At 36.1% G+C, this 27,056-nt stretch overlaps 1 protein-coding gene and 1 pseudogene across 8 annotated transcripts in view; both read right to left on the bottom strand.

Annotated features, from left to right (window-relative positions):
- NOL8 (nucleolar protein 8) overlaps positions 1 to 27,056 on the bottom strand; it is a 36,060-nt gene that overhangs the window by 5,848 nt on the left and 3,156 nt on the right. For 7 of the 8 annotated variants that reach the window (XM_016128824.2, XM_016128831.2, XM_016128828.2 and 4 more), the window contains exons 4-12: positions 26,544 to 26,622; positions 25,022 to 25,157; positions 12,514 to 12,582; positions 8,913 to 10,784; positions 7,507 to 7,614; positions 6,857 to 6,976; positions 6,487 to 6,577; positions 3,698 to 3,836; positions 2,933 to 3,010 (exon numbers count right to left, since the gene is read on the bottom strand). In XM_016128824.2, the coding sequence (XP_015984310.1) occupies positions 2,933 to 3,010; positions 3,698 to 3,836; positions 6,487 to 6,577; positions 6,857 to 6,976; positions 7,507 to 7,614; positions 8,913 to 10,784; positions 12,514 to 12,582; positions 25,022 to 25,157; positions 26,544 to 26,622 (2,692 nt within the window). Of the gene's footprint in view, positions 1 to 2,932; positions 3,011 to 3,697; positions 3,837 to 6,486; positions 6,578 to 6,856; positions 6,977 to 7,506; positions 7,615 to 8,912; positions 10,785 to 12,513; positions 12,583 to 14,944; positions 15,606 to 25,021; positions 25,158 to 26,543; positions 26,623 to 27,056 lie in introns of those variants that run through there. The other variant, XM_036218308.1, reaches the window with a different exon arrangement.
- Positions 20,652 to 20,770, bottom strand: LOC118601393 (annotated as a pseudogene).

Here is a 27,056-nt window from a genome sequence, read left to right as displayed (position 1 = left end):
ACATGAAATTTAATAAACAGCTTCTATGCAAAATCAAATCTAAGACTCTTAGAAAAATATGGTCTAAAGCAGTTGTTGGCACACTATGGCCCATGGACCAAATCTCGGCTGTTGCCTATTTATGTATGCACCACAAGTTAAGAATATTTTTTAGTTTGAAACGGTTGGGAAAAAAGTTAAAAGATGATTTAGTTACATGCACAAATGTATGTGACACAAACTTCCATGTCTTACTCATAGTTTTATTGGAACACAGCCTACCTCCTTTGTTTACATATTGTCTATGGCTGCTTTCCTGCTACAAAGGCAGAGTGAAGTCACTGGAACAGACCATCTGGTCTGCAAAGCCTAACATATTTTTTATCTGACCCTTAACAAAAAAATTTGAATACCCTAGTCTACATATAAAAAAAAATTCTTTGTTAAGATCTTATACATAGCTCAGCTTAGACACTCCGTGTTAAAAAACAAGGCTTCTAAGGAGTTTAGAGATGTTTTCTCTCAGCAATCTCAGCAGAAGCCCACAGTAAAAAAGGCTGATTTCAAAACGATTTCTGAGTATGGCTTTTTTTTGGTAATGGAATGACCCCAAGAATATTCACAGATCCACAAATATTTTCAGAGAATTAAGTTAACAGAAATACTACTAGCTTGGGCTGATAAGTACAAAGCCATTCCACACAAAGAGGTTTGCAGACTTGCACATTTCTACAAACACAAAATAGGCTGAGAAAATTACTCAGCTTCAAACATGTTACTTGTTCATGATAAAAGAAGGATAAGCCAAAAAGTAGAGTCCAGAACAATGGAGAATTATTCTCAGGCCCTTAGTTCTAATCGAAGAAATTATAACATTTGCCTGTCTAGATTTTGTGCTAATATGGGCCAGTGACTCCATGCTTCCTTGTTTTCCTCCACTGAGTAATAGTGCTTAGATTGGTTAGCCTATGTTTGGTCCTACCACCACATTTTGGGGGAGGGGCAGAAAACTTGTCTCTAATTCACAGGTCTTCGGATCACAAACACTGCACTTAAGGTGCTATGATCAAGGAACAACGGATGTGCCTCATCTGCATGTGATTTTGATGACCATATCCTGAATTTTGAACTGATACTGAAAGCTGAAAGAGGTGAGACTTCTGGGGAGTCTTAGAGAGCGGAAGAATATATTCCACCTGTGATAGGAATGTAAATTTGTGGCCAGAGGGTGGATTGTGGTGGTTTAAAATATGTATGCAAATTCCTCAATACTTCTTCCTTTAAGAGTTGGCACTTAAACCCCCCATCAAAGTAAGGGTTCGATTTAGTGACTTGTTTCAAAAAATTATATAAGGCTGATGTGTCACACTGTGACTTCTAAAATTAGGTCATAAAATACACTGTGCTTTCCATCTTTTCTCTTTTGGGTCACTTACTCCGTGAGAAGCCAGTTGTCAAGTTATGAGGGCACTTAAGATGCCTAATGAGAAGCCAGCAATGTGAGGAACTGACCAACAGCCATGTGAATGAACTATCTTGGAAGCCAACCATCCAGGCTCAATCAAACCATCAGAAATTGAAGCCCCAGGCAACATTTTGACTGCAAATTCTATCTTGAGACCCTGGCCAGAACCACCTACATAAGTTGCTCCCAAATTCTTGACTCACAGACACTTCAAGATTGAGGTTTTAAGTTGTTAAGTTCTGGATACTTTGATATGTAGCAATAGATAATACGCCCTAGATGTAAATAAAAACTAATATATTATACAAAACACACCTCACTTATGTACATGTTCATTGTGGATTACCTTAAATAACAAAAAATTCTATTATTGTAGGAACTATTTGACACTTCTATTTTGGTCTGATATGTGATTATTTTTAAAAGAAGCCTTTAATTTTGGAACAATTTTAGATTTACAGAAAAGTTGAAAAGATAGTATAGCATTTCCAAATAACCTTCATTTAGTTTCCTCTTATGGTAGCAACTTATATAACTACGATACAATTATTGAAACTAAAAGATAAATACTGTTACATTACTATTAACTAAATGTAAACTGTATTCTCATTTCACAAGTTTTTCCACAAATGTCTTTTTTGTTCAAGGATCTAATTCAGGATATCACATTGCCTTTATTGATTTTAACAGTAGGAAAATGAAGGAATTAAACCAGGTAAAGTTACTGGTTGCTCCATGTATTTAGCATATTTATCAAACTGACTGCACATAGAACATAGAATTTCTTACCACACAAGAGTAGTGGATTGAATGGTTGCCCCCCAAAAGATATGTCCAGGCCCTAATTCCTAAAACCTGTAAATATTACCATATTTAGAAAAAAGGATCTTCGTAGTTAAGACCTTGCAACAGAGATTACCCAGGATTACCCAGAAGAGCCCTAAATGCAATCACAAGTATCCTTATAATAGACATCAAGATGATATACAGAAAAGAGGAGGTGGCCATGTAAAGAGGGAAGAAGAGATTGAAGTAATATAGCCATAAAACCAAGGATTGCTGGCAGTTACCTAAAGCTAAGAGAGAGGTGTGAAATGGATTTTCCCCCTGAATCTCCAAAAGGAATGCGGCCCTTTCAATAAACTTTATTTCAGGCTTCTGGCCTCCAGAACTATGAGAAAAAATTTTTTTGTGGTTTTAAGCCACCAAATTTGTGATAGTCTGTTAAAGCAGCTACAAGAAAGTAATAAAGGTAGGAGACACCATATTAGAGTAGGAGCACATATCATTCACATGTATGATAGTCCTCTGTCAAAGTTAAGGCTCTCTCCACCATGTTCATAATTCCACTCTTTTACCTTCCCTGGTCTTAAAACTAAATACGATGGAGACCAATGTATGGGATATTGGTTACTATCTACTTTTCTCATTGTCTGAAATCAGATTAATTTAAATGATCCTGTTATTAAAAGAAGTAGCTTGATTTACCTTTCTTTTGGTTTATCATATCTCTTTCTTTCGTAAGTGGCATGGTCATGCCTTGTTGGATCATAGTGTATGATGTCCCTATGTAAAAAAAGGAGTGATAAGTTAGAAGAGATAAATCAAAACACTAATGCAAAAAGTTAATACCAAATTATAATTCAACACCAGAGTAATTCCAATTTTTGAGCAAGGCAAAGCTCTATACATATTGAAAAAGAGTATTAGGATCTCATTAGAAACAATCATTTAAAATTACCTAGTTTTGAGTTTTCCTGGATCTTTTTGTTAATACTAAAAATTACTTTAAATATAGTAAAATATATAAAGATAAAATGATATACTATTAGGATTTGCATAAAATATGTCAGTGGGGAACACAGGAAAGTGAAGGTATAGAAAACTGGTTACATGTTGGTGACTGTAGAAGTTGGGTGATAGTGTACAGGGGTTTCACTACAGTAATCTCTCTAAATTACATGTTTAAACTTTTCCATAATAAAATTACATTTATTAATATTTAAACCATTGTCCAATTGTTTCACTAATAGGAGCAATCTACTATAATATCTAGAATACAAATACTGAAATAATTTAAGATTTTCTTGAAGTTGGACTCACTGGGTTAAAGGTTAAGTATATTTTTAAGGGTCGGATACATATTGCCACTGTCTTCCCCAGAAGTTTAAAATGGCCTAGTTTTAAATTGAGTTCAAGAAGATATTTATAGAAAAGGAAAATAGGTGGAATTGGATAGAACATAAACCATACTTAAATTTCTTAGCAGCTACTGATCCTTTGCTTGTAGAATTGCTTAAGTTAATATGCAAAATACTTTGTACAACATTCAGGGCATTCGATTTTTCTGCAGCAAGCTCTTCTTTCTCTGCGGTTTTCTTTTCATTTATCCCTTAGAGTGAAAAGGATAATTAGTAATCTCTAGGCGAACATAACTTGAGAAGTCTCAATCACAAAATATTTATCAATCATATAAACATGTGCAAAGTGAAAGTTGCAAGACCAGCAAACAAAAAGTCTCATTTTTATTTGTAATTATAAAAATCGAATCTAGATTTAATGGCTTTTAGTGGCAGTTGTCAAGGTAAAGACTGATAAATATAATAGAGAAAGATACTAATTACAAAACTAAAGTGAACACAGACTGAGTTTTTCACCTTCTAAAAATGTAATCTAAATTACATGTAAACCTAAAAGTATAGATGGTAACTTTACTGACTATAAATATGTTAGCAGACTGTCGCTTCCTCCTTTGATTCAGTAATAAACTTTGCAGGAAGAGAGCCATAAGTCTATACACACAGGGCATCTTGGAAGCCTGTAAGCTGTTATCTATCCTCACCTACTAGAAAAAGACATATCAGAGAGCGATGATGAACAGCTAGTTTGGATTACACATAGAAATGAGAGAAATACAAAAGAAGTCTAAGTCTTAATTAAACCCTTTCAATTTCCCGTGTAAATCAAGGATATAAGCCAAGTAACAGAAACTAGAATAAAATGTTGATTCGAAAGTTCTTTACAGAGATGCCCTCAAAGTTTCTAAGGGTTCAAAGGAGATAAAGATTGTTCAATTGGATCAAGAAATGCTTTATAAACCAGGTGGAGTGTAAGGGAAGAAAGACAAAGTGGATCCCTTGAGGTGAGAGGAGGGCATGACAGCTGTAGGAAACAAAATGAACATATATATTAAATAAAGTACAAAAGAGTTTTACACTGTATTAGGTTGAACCACATGAAACTACTAATATTGAACAACTTTTAATTTCAAAAATGGCAATTTCGATTTTAACCTAATATTGACCCCTCTGAAATAGAACATAAAAGGGCTCAAGGTGTTTATAACCTGGCTGTTGATGCTTACTTGCAAGCGTCTTTAAAATTCACAAAAAAATTGAGCCTCAAAAATTGGGAAGGAAAAAAAACAAGACAGAGGTTCTATGTCTGAGTGTCTTAAAAAATGGAAGTGCATTCAACAGAAACAGAAGCGTCCAGAGGAGGTGAGGAGAAATTCAATTTGGAATTTGAGTTTTAACACAGGCCCACACATGCCTTTGAGAAATATCGGTCAGGCACCAAGGAAAAAATGGTTGGGAGTCCAGCAGAAGAGTCAGGAGCAAAGAAAACCTCAAATTTGGAAACTACCCATGTCTAAGAGAAGGCTAAAGCCATTTAAACTTATAGAACCTTGGAAAGAGCCTATGCCTGGAGGCAAAGGAAAATTAGAAACCAAAAAATAAAAGAAACTCAGGAAGTTATGGTATAATGGGAAGCAAAGGGATGAGAACATTTCAAGAAGGGATGGTCAAAAGTGACAAATGCTACAGGTAGGCTGAAGAGGGTATAGCCTGAGAAAATGCCACAGCATCTTGTGAACTGGTCATTCACAGATTTGAGGGAACACATACCAGAAGAGTTGTAAGAAGACCAAAGTCTGTAAAGAAAGTAACTTCTATATGCAACTTCTAAATGTAGGTTATTCCTAAGGTTCTGTTCATTTCTATGTTTTAAACATGAAATTCTGAGAGAGAGGCTCTGAAATGTAAGTTGGTGTGGACCCTGAGAATTTACTCTTTGAACCCCGGTTTTTGGAAATGTACAATGCACATAATAATCACTTCAGAGAACTGAGAGCATCAAATCAGAACTGCATTTTCAATAAATAGTCAATTGTTTCTGAATTAGATGCAATTCATTTTCGTCAATTCGAGTTTAGAACTAAAAAGAAGATGGGAGTGGCAACTTGAATACTGACAGTGTTAAAGAATAGCTTTTTGGACCTAGGAGACCTAACTTTGTAAAAAATGAAAGGAGCTAGAGGGAGAAGGATGAAGTAGCACGCGAGAAAGGAGGTAAAGTAATGGGGTGTATGAATGAGGGGGATTAAGATGCAGGTTAGATTAACTCAGAAAGAAAAGAAAAAGAGAAGGTATAAGAGGTTCTAAGACTGAAGACAGAAGCAAAGAGCTTGCTCGAGGATAAGAATAAAAGGTCTTGTAGGGAAAGTTTAGAACCACTGCTATAAAAAATGCTAAAGGAAGTAAAAAATGCACAGAAACTTAGGATGCTCTTGATAGCATTGTTGCTGTTAGATATATGCAAATAAGGATGAATTTAAGTAGAATGGTATTCAATAAATGATAAACTGCTTTTTAAAAACCTGCACCCAGCACACACACACAGGAGGGAAAATGAATACTCTTTGTCAGAAAGACAAGTGTGACTTCACTGTCTTCCATTGACTCACTTGGACCTCCCAACTGACTGCCAGATAGCAACCTCACCTATTTTCTTAAGCCAGCGATGTGATGGAGGAAGATGGTGCCTCTGGTGCATGCTACTTATTCCTGTCCTTTTGGCAGCTTCAAGTAATTTAAATTTTCTCAATAAATATGCACGAACAAATTCAAGAAGTACTGAGTAATCTAACCATTGGATTATAAGATTCTGCAATTCAATATCTTGGGGTACAGAGTTTCTCCACTTCTTCTTAGGTTGTCCTAGCTCTGATATTGGGACTGTTTGGACAATGAGGCATTTACCTTCCTGTTCCTCTTCACTGTCACTTTCTAGAAATCGGGAGTCCATGCGAAATCTGTCATCAGTAGCGAACCGAGACTGCAAATCCATGAGCTCAAAGAAAACAAATATATAATCGATAGCCATATTCCCAACGAACTGCTTTTAAAGACGACTTCAAAGGGCCCTCCCACACCCTGAAATTCCAATTAATGTTTGTATAACTTCACCTACCCATGAACCAATCAGAATGGGTAGTGGAGGACTTAACTCCCAAAATAAACAGTTAAACGATTAAGTGTGAATCAAGGTCTGTCTGCATTTATCTAGATTTAAGGACTGTCAAAAAATAAGAACATGTTGCAAGTTTTATTATTTTCAGTCTTAACTAACCTTCTTTCCAGCTCTACCCTCAAACTGAGGTTTAATTCTGAACCTATTACTGTCATCTTCAGAATCAGATTCCTCATTATCGCTGTCAAATAGCTTCCCAGATGCTCTACTCAAGGACTCCTGTTACATAGATGAAGAGAGAAACATTTATTAAAAACTAAGGCAATCAGTGTTGTCATATGTAATCTTCCCCCTCACATTTAAGAACCAACAACCCAGAAGCATCTCCCAGATGATGGTGGATGGTGGTCTAAAACAGAAACTCCTATCTCAGTGATATCTACTTGGTCTCTTAAGATAATAATCCAGAGGCTCTCAAAGCAGTCTGAATGGGGGGCAAGGAGAGGGAGGGCGGAAGTGGGGGCAGACCAGGAGGACAGTTATTATATATGTGAGAACACATTTTGCAGGATTTCAATAATACTGATATCACTGTGAAGATGATGTGGATGGTAGATTCATGGGGAATAAAATCTCCAAGGTCCCTGTAGTTTCTGTGTGTGGTGGACTGGGGAGCCCCGGGTCTTATCATGGTTCCTGTTGGATTTTATGTTGAGCCTGGCAGTTGTGTGCAGGTCTTGGTACACAAAAGGCAAAAATGGATCTGCAAAAATAGAAGAATGCCCAAACGGATATCTTGAACTTCTTACTTTCAGTGGTTTCTCTACCAGATGGCTCTGTTCCCGAGTCTCCTCTGTCTCACTTTCACTGTCAGAACCAAAGATGATATGCGTTGGCTTGTTCTCTGGATGACCATCCTAGAGCATTACATCATCAAGAACATTACATTTTAAAATAACCCTTTCCTGCCAAGTCTACTTATTTTCCCAATATGGAAACTTTTTTCTTTCTCTCCATATCCAGTTGATCACCAAGTCCCATCAATTGGATCTTCTTGGTATCTTTTAAATCTTTTCCCACTGTTACTGCCTTGGTTCTGGCTTATGACCTCCCAAAGCCTGTCCCTGATTCCAAGTTTGTCCCAGTCAATCTGTTGTTTATCATAGCCTAAACAATTTTTCCCAAGTTTGGTGAACTTTTCTGTAAAGGGTTGAAGAATAGCTATTTTAGGCTTTGTGGTCTTGGTCCTGTAGCCTTGTTTTTAAAAATGCTTTAAAAATGTAAAAACCATACTTAGCTTGGAGGCTGTACCAATATAGGCTTTGGGATAGACGGCCTAAGAGCTGTAGTTTTCTAAGTCTTGTTCCAATATATACACAATTAATCTTCATTCCCTTGCTTAATGTCCATTTTTTTCCACATTCCAACCTCCATAGCCTCCTCACAACTCACCCGTATTTATCTCTCTAGCCTTACATCCTGCCACCTCATACTCTATTTCAGTCACAATGACTGCAAATATTCACTTTTGTACAAATTGCTCCTTCTTCATGGAATGCCTTTCCGAATCTCCTTTATCACTCTTTCACCTCGGCCTGACCAGTTTGAACTGATCATCTCGCACTAGACTAAGTTCAGGCTGAGGAAGCCCACTCTACCTCCATCCTCCTAACCAACCTGGTGTGCCTCCTGTGGGCTGCCAAGGCACATGGGCATACTTCTCTCTCAGGCAGAGGAACTGAACTCTCACCTTCTGCCCATCATACTATGAGCTGATGACTATCTGAGGCAGGGACCGTGATCCTTAATCCTCAGTCTATAATCCAGCACAGGTACTTGACAGTTGTTGAAAGAATGAATAAAGGCTCATGATAGTAAATCTTGGCAAGATAGAAATCATTTCGGAAGTGACTTTCATGTAAATTAAGATGCATTGGGATATATCACTTAACTCTACAAGTTCTGGTTTCTAAAGGAAAGGAAATTATGAAGAAAACTTTAGATGAAAACAAATTAAAATGTCTTTTGTAAATAGTTTAATCTCCCTTCTTTTGGGAAATACTAAAAGTAAATGGTAATTAAAAACTTCTAACTCAATGACTCAAAACATGAAAATGGCAAGCGCCAGGACACTGGCCTCTAAAAGGGACAGGAGAAGGAAAGGATGAAATTTGAGAGAATTTCTGTTAAATCCATAGACTGAAAATATACTCACCAAATTTGCCAGAGCATTATGAACCAGTTTCTTTTGTAGTTCTTTCACTTTCTGCCTTGCCTCTAAGGCTGCCAAACGCTTCTGATTATCTTCGGCATGCTTATCCTTAACATAAACATCTGATGAACTATTAAGAGAAAGTGGGAAGCCAGTTTCACTTTCCTGAGTGTCTCTCCTAGAGATCTCTGGTGATTTTTTAGGGGCCATGTGCCTGTTTAGATCAGGCCTCTTTTCGGAGCCCTTTCCTGTCTTTGCGGGCTTATGGCAACAGTCTTCATCAAAGTCTCTCTTGAAAGTCTCTGTACCAAGACTTAAAGATTTCTTCTTTTGTAAAAGTAATAGACTAGAAATAGGGTTTCTGCTTCCATTTTCTGTTGAACTGCTTGGGGACACTACTTTATGATCTTGGCTGTCATAAGTATATTGTCTCTTTTGAGGGTGCATATGGTTTGGGTCATCTGCTTTCTTTGCACATTGGAAAGTAGTTAGTTCACTTGATGAACCACCAGCATCTGGGAATCCCTTTTCCATGGACATGCTAGTGGGATCCTCAAGTTTTAAGGAATTCTGATTTTTATTAATATTGTTAGAGGCAACACATTTTTTCAAGATTTTTTTCAGTGATTCCTTCCTGTAGAGACAGCCTACTCCTTTGAATGGCTGGAATTTTGGCTTTAAGTTGTTTTCCTTTGGTTTCTGTTTTCCAGGGGTGTTCTTTTCTTTAAAAAGGGAAGCCAAAATCTCCTCAGGATGAATACATTGTTGACCTCTGTGGAGGCCACTAGAAGTCCCACGGCTCTTGGAGGCTCTGTCACACTTGGCAGTGGTTTCCCAGCTGTTACTCTCAGTATTTTCTTTTGGAGCCTTCAGGTCACTGCCAGCCAACTGTCCCAAATCAGCTAAAGTGAGAGTCACATGGAGACAGTTTTTCATCATGGCATCATTATACTCGTATTTCTCAGATTCAGCTGGTTCTGACACAGAATAAGCATCTTCAGTGCTACTGGAATCAGACAGAGATGTACAACCAAGATGCTTAGCTCTATGACTGACAGATAGCTCTATGGTGTCTTTTTTTTGTACTTTAATATGATGAGAAAATTTATAGTTTTTTCTACTTTTCAAAGTTTTCTTATATGTAGGCTTTTCCATCTGTAAAAATTCTGTACTATTTTTGACCTTACCAGCATTTTTTTTCATTGCAATGATTTCATCTGTGTCTCCTGAATCAGAGTTATAATCATTTCTCACATTATCTTCACTATCAAGGCAAGAGACATTATTTTTGATGCCTAAACCTGTTAAAGAACAAAGTTTGTGAATATTTGATTTGAAATCATCCCTTACAACTTCAAAGGGATCATTTTCAGATTCATTTATTGAGGACCATGCTGTTCTCTCCAAGTTTTTCTCTCTTGCAATCATTAGTCTTAATTCTTCTTCAGAATCAATATCATCATCAGACATACTGTTTTTATTCCTAGTAGTTTCCAAATCAAAAGTCTGAAAAAATATATTTTTAACTTTCTGACTATCAGAATCAGGTACATGAGGTAATTTAGGAGTAATGGGATCATTAGGTATTTCCTGTGTGGCCTGTTGCTGTGTTAAGTGTGGATTCTCTATTATTACTCTATTGAGTCTTGGTCTCATAGCCACAGACACAGTGGAACTCTCATCCTTCTGTGCTTTTATCATCATCTTCTTAGTTGGCCTGTGAAGGTCAGAAAATTCTCCTTGCCGTTTCTTGCTCATAGGATCATTTCCTCCTTCCAATTCCCAAGTCAGGTTAGATACAGGGATGACATCTGTGAAATCCTCCCCTATTTTCTTTAAGTTGTGGCAGTACTTTGACGGATCATACTTTATGATGTTATTAATTGTCAAGAAACAGAACAAAGGAAGGTTTTAGAAAAAATTGTCGGTCTGGTGAAGCAAAAAGGAATACTGTTTAGTCTTACTCTCAGTTTCCTATCCAACAAAATGAGAACTTAACTAGATGACCTCAGGGTCTTTGGAATTGAGCTTTCTATCCAGAGTTAAAACAAAGCACCATTACTATTAATTGGCAGAAATTACTTGGCATTTAAAACCAAGCACCAACACTATTAATTGGCAGAATATCTACTTGTATGTAGATATTGCAGCAAACTGATTCAGGTTATATTCTAGGTACAGAAGCCTCAAGACTGTTTTCTGTAAATTCGAGAAATCCATCTTCTGAGCTGATGCCATAAAGTATAAAGCTGATGCACCCAGAGGGAACCAGCTAGACACTGCATGTTCTCAAATCTTAAATTCTTTTTGCCATTCCTGCCTCAAAACTGGCCTATCCTAGCTTTGATTCTCCTAGCTCAATAACCTCCATTTTACCTTCTACTCACTCGCTGCAGAGCATTATGTAGGTCTTTATTAGAAAGCTAATAATTTTCTACCAAGCCTATTTTGTTGCTGACATTATCCAGAAAGATTCTAGTTAATGCCAACGTACTGAGAAGACAACTGGTATTTGCTGATTTCCTAAAACGTATGAATAGGGAAGTATAAGATGCTGTAAATGTAACTCCTGAAAAGTTTCTTTGTCCACTTAGTAACTAATGACTATATGCCAAATACGTGAGGTGTGCCAAAGGGCACACTGTCTCTCAGCTTCACACTTCTCTTCAATATCCCCCTCTTTGCTGTTAGTGGCTGCCTTTGGTGGGAAGCTGGAAGGTAGAGAAGAAAGTCAGTATTTCCCTGACTTAAGTGCTACTGGCAGGAGGAGCAGCAGCAGCTCTGGCCAGGGCTCCGGAGGCCTCAGTGGCACAGTAGCCATAAACAATGAGAACACACCTTTCTGCTTTTCTCGCTCCAGGGTGGTAGTGATCTGCTGTAGTTATTAATCTTTGGAGAACCTGCTATCAGCCTCCAACTCCTCCAACACTTTTTAAACATATTGCATAGATTATTTCCCATTTGAAATACTTAGAACTGCTTCTGCTTCCCTGACTGATAAACCACGTAAGAGCAAAAGATACGCAAACTGTACCCTCAGCCCAGAAGTTCACGACACTAGGAATTCAAGGTCTCCAGACAATCTGACCTCATTTCCTCAAGAAAATAGGCATCTGAATTTGCTCATCTTGGGTTCCACACTATTTCTCCACCCACCTGCTTGTCTTTGTACTTCTGTCTACTATTTTTCTCTTTCCTAGACTCCTTCCTATCACTTTTCTATTAATGTGAAACCTACTCCACTTCCTCCAAAGCCCGCTTTAACAATGGCCCTACTTTAGCTCTTTCAGCATTGGCTTTGAATCCATGTCAGATGAATGGAATATATAAGTTAATAAGTGAAAAGGTTGCTACGATAATCATTGTTTGTATCACTTATTTGTATAAAACCTTATTACACTCTCTCGTTTTCCTCTTAATTAAGAAAAATACATGTACGTAGGTAGGTCTTACATTGCCTAGAAGTTGAGAACAAAAAACTGTCAAATAAACATCTAAAGACTTCCTGACAGAAGCAGTGAAATTCTAAAGGAAGTCAACTTTTGTAATTAGCCATCACTTTGTTAAATAGTAATTACTCTGAGAGCCCAACAGCAAAGGATATTTTATGTTTATGTTGATTCTTTAGGTAAAGGACAGGTAAGACTCTTCCAAATTTACTCACAATCCAATTCTACAAGAAAAAAAAGAATGCATTTACTATTTATGTCAGAAATGGAAAAGATTAACAATACTGCATAAGTATAACAACAACAAAAAATTGAACTCACAGTTGGCCATGATTACCATTAGTTTACTAATAAGGAAATAGGAGTTCTTATAAAAAGTATATGAGGAAAGAAGAAGGAAAACGGGAGTAATCGATCCCATAAAAACCATGTAGAATGCGGCATATGAGGACCTTGTTTCTCTCCTTGAAATTACGAGTTAGGCAGCTATAATTCAACAAAGGATTCCCTGCTCAACAAACATGTCTGAGGGATCCATGCATTGAGAAATCTGAAATTGAGTGTATCAGAGCAAGCAGGGGAGGGAGGGTGGAGTGGGGGAGGGGCAGGGGAATGAAAGAGACAAGAGCCACAGTCAGTCTGGCTCTTGCTGCAGACCCAATAGATGTGACAGCAGTGAATGGTCTGGTTGCAACCTCTACTGGGAAGAATGGAGGAGCAGAGGTAGCATTTGGGCTTGGTAAGTGGTACACATTGAGGCTAAACCTAGGATTAGGGGCAGGGAAACTGTGCAAATGGTTGCAGTGTTCTACAAGCCACCATTACAAGACAAAGAAAGCAGCAGATGTGGGAACCAGTCTCAATCCCATCTTTTGGTGGCCTACCTGGCATTAAAACCATTACTAAGCAGATCATGCAAGTGCAGAAGCAACTTTCCAACCTAAGTAGCCTGTACTCGTTGTGACTGAACCCACTAGAAATAACACAGTCTTAGAAACACAAATCCACTTCTGCCACCCATCACAATGGGGCCTGGTAGAAGCAGCTGAGATACCCCAGACAGAGCAGTATGGTTGCTGGCTTCTGGGTGCCGAAAAGCAGCCTCAGGAGGCCCATCGCCTACAACATACCACCATGGGAGTGGTGCCCCGAAACTGAGGCAACCAGGTTGTAAAACAGATGCCCCCTCCTTGGGGAATGCAGGGCGTTTTCTACAGCTGAGGCAATGCTAACCCACAGAGATCCTGGAAGCCCCAGTAGTGCAGGTAAGAGAAAACAAAAACATGTTTCACTGCCACCTATTGCATAACAAAAGAAAAACCACTATTTATCAACCTGTTCAACAGTAAAGAGTCAAATATTTCAACGAAAAGAGAGAGAGAGAAAGCGAGAGAGAGAGAGAGAGAGGGTGATTTTCTTCCCACAAATGCCTCGGCAGAGGAAATAATCCATCAAGTACAATGAATAACCAAGGTAACAGGGAGCTCAGAAAGAAAAAACAAATAGAAGATAGAAATCTAGAAATGACTGAGGCGAAAGGGAGAATTAAGAGCAAAACAACATGTAAGTATTGTATGAAGACCATTTGACTTCATTAAAAAAAGCAATATAAGAATAATGGGTATACCAGAAGAGCAGGAGAAGAGAAAAGAGAACCAATCCAAAGAAATAATCAATGAGAATATCCCAACACTATAGAAATAACTAGACCCTCAAACCCCAAAAGCTAACAGAATACCTAATTATCTCAATCCAAAATGGCCTTCACCATGGCACATTATATTAAAGCTGTTAAAAATTAATGACAAAGAAAGAATTCTCAAGGTAGTTAATGAAAAGAAGGAAAAAGAAAACCCCACTAGATCATAATTGGAATTTTCAGCAAAAATCCTACTAGCTAGGAGAGTGGCATCAAAATGGTGAAAGAGGAATCAACAGCCAAGAATAATATCCAGCAGTTACACTTTAGATATGAGGGAAAAATAAAGGCTTTCCCAGAAAAAAAGAAGGAAATTTATAAGACCTGCATTACAATAAATGCTAAAAAGCTACCTGAAAAAAAAAAAAAGACAGAGATGCAAAATGTAAGATGACTAACAGAGAGACAGATGCAGGAAACTGCAACCCTTGTTCAGAATATATAAGATAAAGGTTAAAGCAGGTAAAAACATTTAAAAAGAAGACAGCAGCTACTATAATCTGGAAATGAACTCCCAGCAAAAAAAAAAAAAAAAAAAAAAAAAGGAATAATTTGTGACAATAAAAACATAATAGAGAAAAGGAAAAGGGATTGAACTTGTATAGGGGAATGGAGATTAGATGCATTCAGAATAGAAAAAACTATTATATACATGAAACTTTCTTTTGCACAGACCTAATTGTAGCCACAAATAAAAAATCTCCCTAAGACACATCACATAAAAAAGGAGAAACAAATATATCAGAGAATACCACGAAATTAAAATGACAGAAACACAAGGAAAAAGAAATAGTGGCTACAGAGCTATCAGAAAACAAAAGATAAAATGGCTACAGAATATCCTCATAAATGAATAATCACCCTAAATGTAAATGGACTGAACTCACCAATTAATAGAGTAGTGAGATGTATCATGAAACAGGACCCAACTACATGTTGCCTTCGGGAGACCCATCTCAACTACAAAGACAAACGTAGACTTAAAGTGAAGGAGTGGAAAATGATATTCCAAGCAAGTGGCATCCAAAAAAAGTGGGTGTAGCCATATTTTGTATCTGACAAAACAGACTGCAAGCTAAAAAAAGGGAACAAGAAACAAATATGGACATTTTATAATGATAAAGAGGACAATACATCAGAAGATGAAACACTCATTAATATACATGTACCTAACCTGGGTGCACCAAAATATATAAAAGAAATAAAGGAGAAACTGACAAAAACAAAATTATAGTTGGGGATCTAAATACACCATTGACAGCTACGAATAGATCATCCAAAAAGAAAAATAAAGAAATATCGGCCTTAAATGACATATTAGTCCAAATGAACATAATCAATATTTACAGAGCTTTTCTCCCCAGAACATCAGAAAATACATTCTTCTATATTGCACATTATATATTCAAAAACAGACAGTGTGTTGGGACACCAAACTACCTTCAACAAATTTAAGAGTCAAATAAAACAAAACATATTTCTCCAATCATAATGCTTTGAAATTGGATATCAACTGCAAAAAGAAGGAAAAACCACACAAATATGGAGATTAAAGAACATACTACTAAACAATTGGGTTAAAGAAGAAATAAAAGAGATCAAAAGGTACATAGAAACAAATAAGAATGGCACTATGGCATATAAAATTTTGAGGATACAAAAAGCAGTAAAAGTTTTTACCATTACAGGCTTACCTCAAGAAAAAATAAAAACTTCAAATATTAACAACCTAATATTTCACCTTAAAGAATTAAAAAGAGAAGAACAAACGAAGCCCAAAGACAGTAGGAAAAAAAAATTAAAATTAGAGTAGAATTAAATGAAAAAGAGAAAAGACAATAGAAAAAATTAATGCAACAAGGAGCTTGTTCTTTTTACATGGGCTAATTTTTTTTTAACCTCCTCGCAATCATTTTCTTAAAAAAATTTATTATTTTTAATAAGTGATATTGGTTAATGAAATCCAGTGTTTCAGGTGTACAAGGTAGCAGTATTGCATTGTGTGTACACTGTCCTTAGTTTCATTTCTTTCTATCACCACATGTTTGACCCCATCTATCTCCTTCTGCACCCTCCTCTTCTACCTTCTGGTAACCACTAGTCTATTGTCCACATCCATGAGTCTCCGTTTGTCCTGTTCATATGTTGCTTTTAGGTTTACATCCCACATATAAGTGACATTATGTGGTTTTCAACTGTTTTTTCCTCTGGATTATTTTGCTTAGCATGATTATCTCAAGGTCTATCCATGTCGTCGCAAATGGCAGTATTTCATCTCTTCTTATGGCTGAGAAATATTCCACTGAATGCATGTACCACAGCTTTTTTAGCCAATCATCTATCTTTGGACATTTCGGTTGCTTTCATGTCCTGCACCATGAATAATGCTGATATAAACATCGGGGTGAAAATATCTTTTTAGATATGAGTTTTCAAGTCTTTGGGGTAAATACCCAGTAGAAGGATTGCTGGATCATACGGGAGATCAATTCGTAGTTTTATGAAGAAGCTCCACACTGTTTTCCATAGTGGATGTACCAATTTGCAGTCCCACTAGCAGTGTATAAGGGTTCCTTGTTCCCTATATCCTCTCCAACATTTGTTATTACTTGTCCTGTTGATAACAGCTATTCTAACAGGTGTGAGATGGTATCTTATTGTGGTTTTGATTTGCATTTTCCTAGTGCTGCTGAACATCTATTCATATATTTGTTGTCCATTTGTATGTCCTCTAGGGAGAAGTGTCTGTTCAGGTCCTCTGCCCATTTTTTGATTAGATCATTTTGTTGTTGTTGTTGTTGTTATTGAGTTGTATGAGCTCTTTGGATATTTTGGATATTAGGCCCTTATTAGAGGTGTTACTTACAAATATATTTTCCCATTCAAATGCAACAATCTCTTTATCTTGTTGATGGTTTCTTTTGCTGAGCAGAAGCTTTTTAGTTTGACATAGTCCCGTTCATTTATTTTAGCTTTTACTTCCCTTGCCTTTGAGGTCAAATTCATAAAATCCTCTTTAAGTCCAAGGTCCTTGGGTTTAGTTTCTGTGTTTTTTCTATATACTTTATTGCTTCAGGTCTTATATTCAAGTCCTTAACCCATTTTGAGTTAATTTTGGTGTGTGATGATAGACAAGTCTAGTTTCATTCTTTTGTAGGTGGCTTTCTAGTTTTCCCAGCACCATTTATTTCTGAAGAGGCTTTCCTTTCTCCGCTGTATGTTTTTTGCTTTTTTATCGAAAATTATTTGCCCATATAAACATGGGCTCTTTTTTGAACTCTTGAATCTGTTCCGCTGCTCTGTATGTCTGTTTTTCTGCCAATATCGTGCCGTTTTGATTACTGTAGCTTTGTATAATTTGAAGTCATGAAGAGTGATGACTACTTTTTCTTAGGATGGCTTTTGCTGTAGCTTCGTATAATTTGAAGTCACGAAGAGTGATGACTATTTTATCTTAGGATGGCTTTGGCAATTTGGGACATTTTGTGCCTCCATACAAATCTGATTTTTGTTCTATTTCTTTAAAAAATGCTATGGGATTTTGAGGGGGATTGCATTAAATCTGTATAATGCCTTAGGTAATAAAGTCATTTTAATGATGTTGATTTTTCCAATCCAAGAACACAGAATATTTTTCCATTTCTTTGTAATTTCTTAGATTTCTTTTAATAGGGTCTTATGGTATTCATTATATAGGTCCTTCACATTTTGTTAAATTTATTCCTAGGTATTCTATACTTTTTGTTGCAATTGCTAAAGGAATTATTTTTTCCACTTCTTTTTCCTACACTTCATTATTAGAGTATATTTGTTCAGGTTATCTGTGGATTTTGAACATTGATTTTTGTATCCAAAACTTTACTGTATTTGCTTATTGTTTCTAGTAGTGTTCTTGGGGAATCTTTAGAGTTTTCTATATAGAGAATATAATCTGCAAATATTGACAGCTTGACTTCTTAAATTCCTTTTGGATGCCTTTTATGTCTTTCTCTTGCCTGACTGCACTTGCTAGGACTGCCAATATTATATTGTATAACAGTGGTGATAGTGGACAGCCTCGCTCCTGATCTTAGAGGGAAGATTTTTAGTTTTTCACCATTATATATAATGTTGGGTGAGGGTCTGTCATATATGGCCTGTATTATGTTAAGATACTTTCCTTCTCTACTTATTTTGTTAAGTGTTTTGATCATAAAAGGATGCTGTATTTTGTCTGCATTTATTGATATGAATACGTGATTCTCTTTAAAAAATTTAAGTGGTGTAACACATTAATCGATTTGTGTATGTTCAACCATCCCTGTGCCTCTGGAATGAAGCTCACTTGATCATGGTGTATAATTTTTTTAAATATGTTGCTGTATGAGGTTCACTAGTATCTTATTTAGGATTTTTGCATCTGTGTTCATGAGAGATACTGGTTTGCAGTTTTCTTTTTTTCGTGTTATCTTTACCGGGTTTTGGTATCAGGGTAGTAATGGCCTCATTAAATGAGTTAGGAAGTATTTCTTCCTCTTCAAGTTTTTGGAAGAGTTTAAGGAGACTAAGTATTAATTCTTAGTAGAATTCACTGGTGAAGCCATCTGGTCCTGAACTTTTGCTTTTTAGTAGGTTTTGATGATTATTTCAATTTCCATACTGCTAATCGGTCTATTTAGATTTTCTAGTTCTCTTTGATTCAGTCTAGGAAGGTTATATTTTTCTAAACACGTTCCAATTTCTTCTAGGTTATTAAATTTGGTGTTATATACGTTTTCATAGCATCCTTGCATGATCCTTTGTATTTCTGCGGGTCTGTCGTAATTTTTCCTCTTTTATTCTTGATTTTGTTTAGTTGTGTCCTTTCTCTTTTTTCTTTAGTGAGTCTAGCCAGGGGTTTGTCAATTTTATTAACCTTCTCAAAGAACCATCCCTTTGTTGCATTGATTTTTTTTCTATTTATTTTGCTTTGTTTTCAATTTCATTTAATTCTGCTCTACTTTTGATTATTTCTTTCCTTCTGCTGAGTTTAGGCCTCATTTGTTCTTCCTTTTCTAGTCTTTAAAGATGAAGCATTAGGTTGTTTATTTGGCCTCATTCTTGTTTGGGGGTAGGCCTGTAATGATATGAACTTTCCTCTTATGACCGCTATTGCCCTGTACCCAAAGTTTTCATATGTTGTAGTATCATTATTATTCGTTTCTATGCATCTCTTCATCTCTCTTATTTCTTTTCTGACCCAGTCATTCTTCAATAGAATGTTGTTTAATCTCCATATATTTGTGGTTCTTTCATTTTCTTTTTACAGTTGATCTCTAGCTTCTAAGCCTTATGATCAGAGAATATGGTTAGTGTGATTTCAGCCCCCTTATATTTGTTCAGGTTATCTGTGTGTCCCAGTACGTAGTCCATCCTTGAGAATGTTCCATGTGCACTAGAGAAGAATGTGTAAGCAGCTGTTTGGGGATGAAAGGTTCTTTAACTGTCAATTATGTCAAGTTGATCTAATGTGTCATTTAAGGATGTTATTTCTTTATTGGTTTTCTGTTTGGATGATCTGTCCATATCCGACAGTGGGGTATTTAGGTTCCCTACTATGATAGTGTTTTGGTCTGTTTTTCCCTTAGTTCTGATAGTACTTGCTTTATATATTTTGGGGAACTCTGTTTGGGAGCATAGATATTAAGAAGCATTTAGTCTTCTTAGTGTATGATTCCTTTTATTGCAATGAAATGTCCCTCAGTATCTTCCTTTACCTTTTTTATTTTGAAGTCTATGTCGTCCAATATTAGTACCACTACTCGCACTTTTTTCTGAATGCCATTTGCTTGAAATATCATTTTCTACCCTTTCTCTTTGAGTCTGTATTTGTCTTTGGAGCTGAGATGTGTCTCCTGAAGGTAGCATATGGTTGGGTTTTGTTTTTTGATCGAATCTACAACCCTGCGTATTTTTATTGGTGAATTCAGTCCATTTACATTTAAGGTAATTATTAAAATATGAGGTTTTCCAATAGCCATTTTATCTTTTGTTTTCTACTATCTCGGTGTTTCCATTGCTTCTATGGTTTTCTTTTCTTTTTTAAATCTTAGTTGGGTTTTATAGGGTTTCCCTGTTACTTCTTGTTTTATGTTATATACTTCAGTTCTGAATCTTTGGTGTGTGGTTACCTTTATGAATATGTATATGATAGTTTTTATAAATACATACATACATACATACATACATATCATATATATATATCTTAGTCAATTTTTTTCTGCGTGTGCCTTATCTCCACTCCCCTTTGCAAACCTGGATCTTTGAATCATCCCCTTTACTGTTCTTGTCTCAATTTGTCCCTATGTAGGCTAGACATTCATCACTATCTTGCAATAGCAAATCTCCTCTCACTGTTTTAGCTTATAATGCCCTGTTTAGTAAGGGTTGCACTCCTATATTTTTATCTGCCTGTTAGTCACCTTACTCCTAGTTATGTATGTGTGTGTGTATGCATACATGTGTACATGCATACATATGTGTGTGTGTACACACACACACACACAACCAACCCTTGGTTGACTTCACAGATTTCAAGTATCTTGTCAGCTTATAATCCCTTATTTTAAAATTTTAAGCCTACAGCACCTGGTCTTCTTAGGTGGTCTCCCATTCAAGTACTAACTAGGCCTGACCCTGTTGAGCTTCCAAGATCAGATGGGATCAGGCTTATTCAGGATAGCATGGCCATAGACTTAGTTACGTTATTTTCTTTGGTCATTTCTTTTTAGTTGAATTGACCCTTTAGTATTTCCTGTAATGTAGGACTTGTAGTGGAGAATTCTCTCAATTTTTGTATGTCAGGAAAGGTCTTTATTTTTCTTTCATATGTAAAGGAGAGCTTTGCAGGATACACTATTTTTGGCTGGCAATTCCTTTCATTTAATAGTTTGAATATTTAATTCCACTCTTTTCTGGCTTGTGAGATTTGTGCTGAGAAGTCTGACAATAATCTAGTAGGTTTCCTTTGTAGGTTACCGTTATTTTTTTCCTAGCTACCCTGAGAATTCTTTGTCATTGATTTTTGATAATTTTAATACAATGTGTCTTAGAGATGTCATTGATTTTTGATAATTTTAATACAATGTGTCTTAGAGATGGCCTATTTGGGTTGAGAGAATTGGCTGTTCTGTTGACTTCTTAAATTCCGAGCTCCAGGTCATTCCTTAGGTTGGGGAAATTCTCATCAACTGTCTGAAAATGCTTTCTAATTCCTGCTCCTTTTCCTCCCCTTCCAGAATGTCTATTATTTTTATGTTTTCTCTCCTGATAGTATCAGCTAATTTGTATTTCTCTTTCATTATCTTTCTTTCTTCAGTTTCTCACTTCTTCCTTCTGATTTATATCTAGATTTCTGTCTACGATATCCTTTCCTCCATTTGGTTGACTCTATTTCCCAAGTTTGCTATTTCATTTTTCATCTCTTTCAGTGTATTCTTCCTCTCCAGTTCTATTCGGTTCTTTTTGAGGGTTTCAAAATTCTTGCTAAAAACTCAATCTGCTGATCTCATTGTTTTTTCAATTCCAGTGGTAGCTCTTATGCACAGATCCCATGCTCAGACATGCTTGGGTGCAGCATGGGTTTTTATTATGTAGTTTTAGATATTCAGTTTATTGTTGTTTCCAGGGGACAGCTCTCACTCTGCTATGTTCTAATGTCACTCTCAAGACCTTGTTCTTTAAAAAGATTAAATTGACAAACCTCTGGCTAGGAAAAAAGACTCAAATAAAATCAGAATAAAAGAATTTACAATGGACAATACAGAAATATGAGGGACAAGAATACTAAAAAAGGCTATATAACACCAAATTTCATGACCTAAAATAAAGACAAGTTCTAATAAATATATAACCTGCCTAGCTCGAGCCATAAAGGAGTGGAAAACCTAAACAGAGCATTCATCAGTAATGAAATCTAAACAGTCATCAAAAACAAGCAAACAAACAAACAAAAAAAACCCAAAATCTTTCCCCAAAAGTAAAAGTCCAGGACTAGATTACTTCACTACTGAATTCTACCAAACATTCAAAGATGGTTTAATACCTAATCTTCTTAAATTCTTCTGAAAAACTGAAGAGGAGGTAATACTTCCTAACTCATTTTATGAGGCCATTACCCTGATACCAAAATCTCAAAGAACACACATACACACACACACACACACACACACACACACACACACAAAATTACAGATCAATATCTCTGATGAATGTAGATGCAGAAATCCTAAACAAAATACTAGCAAACCGAATACAATAATACATTAAAAAGATAATAAATACATCATGATCAAGTGAGTTCAATCCAGAGGTGTAAGAATGTTTCAACTTACGCAAATCGACCAAGGTTATATACCGTATTAACAAAATAAAAGATAAGAAGTATATGATCATATAAATTGATGCAGAAAAAGCATTTGAGGACATACAACATCCATTTATGATTAAAATACTCAATAAAATGGGTACAGAAGGAATGTACCTCAACATAATAAAGGAAAGATAATATGTAACAAACCCTCACTAACACCATACATAATGGTGAGAAACTGAAAGCTTTTCTTCAAAGAGCAGGATTAAGGCAAGGATGCCTACTCTTAACACTGTTACTCAACATAGCACTGGATAGTACAATCAGGCAAGAGAAAGAAATGAAAGGCATCCAATTGGAAATGACAGTCAAGTTGTCGCTTTTCACAGATGACATGATTCTCTATATAGAAAACCAGAAAGACTACCAAAAAGCTATTAGAAACAATAAACAAATACAGTAAGGTTGCAGGGCAGAAAAGCAATATACAAAAATCCATTGCATTCCTATATACTGAAAATGAAAGTTTAGAAAAAGAAATGAAAAAAAAAATTCCATTTGCAATTGTAATAAAAAGAATAAAATACCTAGTTAGAAACTTAACAAAGGATGTGAGGACCTATATGCTGAAAGCTAAAAGATGTTATTAAAAAGAAAAACAGAAGAAGACACAAAGAAATGGAAAGATATTCTGTGTTCATAGACTGGAAGAATCAATATAGTTAAAAAGGCCATATTACCCAAAGCAATATACAGATTTAATGTAATCCTCATCAAAATCCCACTGATATTTTTTAAAGAGATAGAACAAAAATAGCATCAAATTAGTATGGAATCACAAAAGACCCTGAACAGCCAAAGCAATCTTGAGAAAAAAGAACAAGTCTGGAGGTATTACACTGCCTGACTTCAAATTATACTACAAGTAACAATGATCAAAACAGCATGGTATCGGTAGATAAACAGATGTATACAGATCGATGGTATAGAACTGAGAATCCAGAAAGAAATCCATATATATATATAGGCAATTAATTTTTGACAAAAGAACCAAAAGCACACAATGGAGAAAGGAGAGCCTCTTCAGTAAATGGTGCTGGGAAAATTGAAAAGCCAGATACAAAAGAATAAAATTAGACTGCTGACACCATATGGAAAAGTTAACTCAAAATGGGTCGAAGATTTAAATGTAAGACCTGCAATGATGAAATACATAGAAGAGAACATACTATTAAATTTATGGATCTTGGTTTCAGAGAGACTTTTAAGAACGTGACCCCAAAGGCAAGGGAAGTAAAAGCGAAAATAAATAAGACTACAGCAAACTAAAAAGTGTCTGCACAGCCAAAGAAACCGTCAGCAAAACAAAAAAGGTGACCAAACAAACATGAGATGATATGTGCAAACAATGTCTCATAAGGGGCTAATTTGTAAAATAAATAAAGAACTCATGTAACTCAATAATAGAAAAACAAACAATGCAATTTAAAAATGAGCAGAGGATCTGAACACTTTTCCGAAGAAGACATACAAATGTTCAACAGATATATGAAAAGATGTTCAACTTCATTAACAATAAGGGAAATGAAATCAAAACCACCGTGAGATACCACCTCACACCTGTTAGAATGTCTATTAGCAATAAGACAAAGAATAAGTGTTAGTGAGAATGTGGAGAAAAAGGAACTCTCATACAGTGCTGGTGGGAATGTAATCTACTGCTGTCACTATGGAAGACAGTAAAAAGCGCTCCCTAACCCCCAATTAGGAATACAGCCATATTTTGATCCAGCAATTCCTCTTCTGGGTTTCTATCTGAATAATTTGAAAACATGTGTTCGTAAAGATATATGTACCCCTGTGTTCACTGCAACATTATTCATGGTAGCCAAAGACCTGGGAACAACTTCAGTGTCCTTTTATAGATGACTAGATAAAGATGATTTGGTACATATATACAAAGAACTACTACTCAGCCCTAAGAAAGGATGCCATTTGTAATGACCCAAATAGATCATTGAGACTGTCATGCTAAATGGAATAAGTCAGATGGATGAGGACAAGAACCACGTGATTTCACTCACATGTGGGATATATGACAGAGAGCAAAAAATGAACAAACAAAATAAAGAAACAAACTCATACACACAGACAACAGTATGAAGGTTACCAGAGGGGAAGGGGAGTGAGAGGAAGATGAAGAGGGTAAAGGGGGTCCAATATATGGTGATAAAGGGAGACTAGAATTTAGATGGTAAGCACACAATGCAATGCACAAATGATGTATTACAGAATTGTACATTTGAAACTTATATAATGTTAACCAATGTCATCCTAATAAATTAAAAAAATAAAACAAAACAAATACCACCACCAAATGGTATGCGGCAAACCTGGGAACTCCCTATATTCTTTCCTTGGGAGACCTGTTGGCACCTGGGTTTTGATTTCTTTCTTTGTAAAATGGAGTGAACTGTGCTTACCTAAAAGTTGTAAATGCACTTTGAAACCCATAAAGCACTATGTAAACAGCCCTATCTATATTAAAAAAGCAACTTCTTTAGACATGATGCCCACAGGCATGTAGTCTCAGGAGTCTGTTCCTGGCTTAGTAAGGCTACCACAGGAGACTTACTTTGCGCCCTGGTACTTCTGTCCCTGGCACAGCTTTCAAGTGGAAATCCACATCTTCCATCTTTTCTAACAAGCTGGTGTTGCCTGTTGTCAATTTTTCTTTCTTTGCTTTTGCTTCTTCTCTCTCTTGGGCCAATCTGAATCAAAGAGAAAACACAAATAAAGGAGTTAAAATAACTATGCTATTAACAGTGCTTTTGTTTTTTAAATACTATAATGCCTTTTAACTTTACAATGATCATTTAGGGTCTCTCAACTTTCCCTTTCAACTTAGGCACTTTTGGCATTTTATCTTCTTCAATCCCTTTACTCCTCCTCTTGAGGAATAAGTGTCTTTCAGAACCCAATCTGCCAAGTCTTGATTATTTCTACCCTCATAATGAAGAAAATGCAGAATTCCATTTCAATCTTCTTATGTAAACTTCCCCACCTTATTTAGGCATGAACAGACCAACCAATATTCGTTGGCCTCTCTGCCTTTGGTCTGCTTCCTTTATGTTCCACCTTCCAGAACAACTGTCAGATTTATGTTCCTCAGGAACACCTACAGATGCTTCAAGGCAACTACAGTATCTTCTCATCCTGCTCTGGAATGGGGTCCCAGTTCCTGTACATAATAGGCACTGAAGTACTGCTGAATGAGTCTCATCACTACTCTGTTCACAGAGGTCCCCAGTTGAAGAACAAAATCAAACTCTCACATTTCTCACCAGACCACTCCCTCAAAACACACTTGCCTTAGACGTTATTTCCCGTTGTGCCATCTCCTTAGTCTAGAACAACCTTACCAATGACCCTGGTCACTCCATTCCTAAAACGTTTCCTCTTTTGAAATGTCCCAAACTTACAAACTGTTTCCTCCTTGAGAATACCTTTAGCATCTTAAAATGTTCTAATAGTTGATACAATGCTTTGTTCTTGTCACTTGCCTAATTAATCTTGTGCCTCTTATACAGGGATTTCCTATTATCTTTAAATCTTTGTATGACACTAGCGTTAACAGTCAAAAACAAATACAAGTAACTTGGTAGTGTCTATTAAAATTTTAAATGTATGTAATTCCATGACATAGCAACTCTCTATACTGACATAAACCCCAGAGGAATCCTTGCCCTATACAGGAGCCATCCTCAAGGGTCATCTATTGTCATGAAGAGGTAGAAACAGTCTAAACGTTCATCAGTAGGGGATGGCCAACTACATTGTGGTACAGTACTATTTTCTGAAATAGTACTAAATAGTCATTACAAAAAAGTAGTAAGACCTATGTAACAAAGATTGTTTTAAAAAGATTAAATAGGTATTCATTTTTACAGTTTAAAAATTACATATGCAAATGTATTACATCATCTTTTTTGGTGGGGTATGGGGTCATGAGGAGTCACAGTTGAGAGGCATTTTAGCTCTACTTGTAATGCTGGAATTTGCTAATACCATAATATTACTTGATGGTATCAAATCAACTATATGAACATCTGAAACCATTATAAATAAGTGTTAAATTCATTTATAGCGATTCTTACCTGTGCAAAAAACTTTCCTTTGCTAGCTGAATTTGTAGTGTTCCACCTCTCCATTTTGTTTTATTTAGAACAGATGTACCTGTAAAATAAAGAATTATTACCCAAGTATTTAACAATGCAAAAATACATTTCAGCATGTACTTTTTCTAATTGTTAAGTACCAAGGAAAGTAGACTTGTTAATCATAAGTCCATACAGAGGAAATAAAAAAAATAGAGACCTGGAGTGAGAAGACTTAGGTCCCAGTCTCATATTGACCACCAGAGGAGGTCATATATTCCCTATCTCCCAGTGTTAGTAGAAGATCTGAATGAGGCAAATGTGTAAAATGTAAAGAAAAATTTGTCTGTTATTTGTTTATAAAATAATGTCAGAAACTCTGGTGAATGACTGATATTTACTTAACATTTCTTTCTCACACTAAACTATAAAGTATTAAATATAATTTTTCTAAGGAGAATCAGAGGACACTTTGGAGTCCTATAGCACACTTTTATTTATCGCCTCATACTA

This window comes from Rousettus aegyptiacus, unplaced genomic scaffold, assembly GCF_014176215.1.
Source record: "Rousettus aegyptiacus isolate mRouAeg1 unplaced genomic scaffold, mRouAeg1.p scaffold_m13_p_3, whole genome shotgun sequence".
In the NCBI taxonomy this organism is placed as follows: Eukaryota; Metazoa; Chordata; class Mammalia; order Chiroptera; family Pteropodidae; genus Rousettus; species Rousettus aegyptiacus.
The sequence above is the reverse complement of the archived record's forward strand: the minus strand, read 5'-3'. Positions and strand labels throughout refer to the sequence as shown.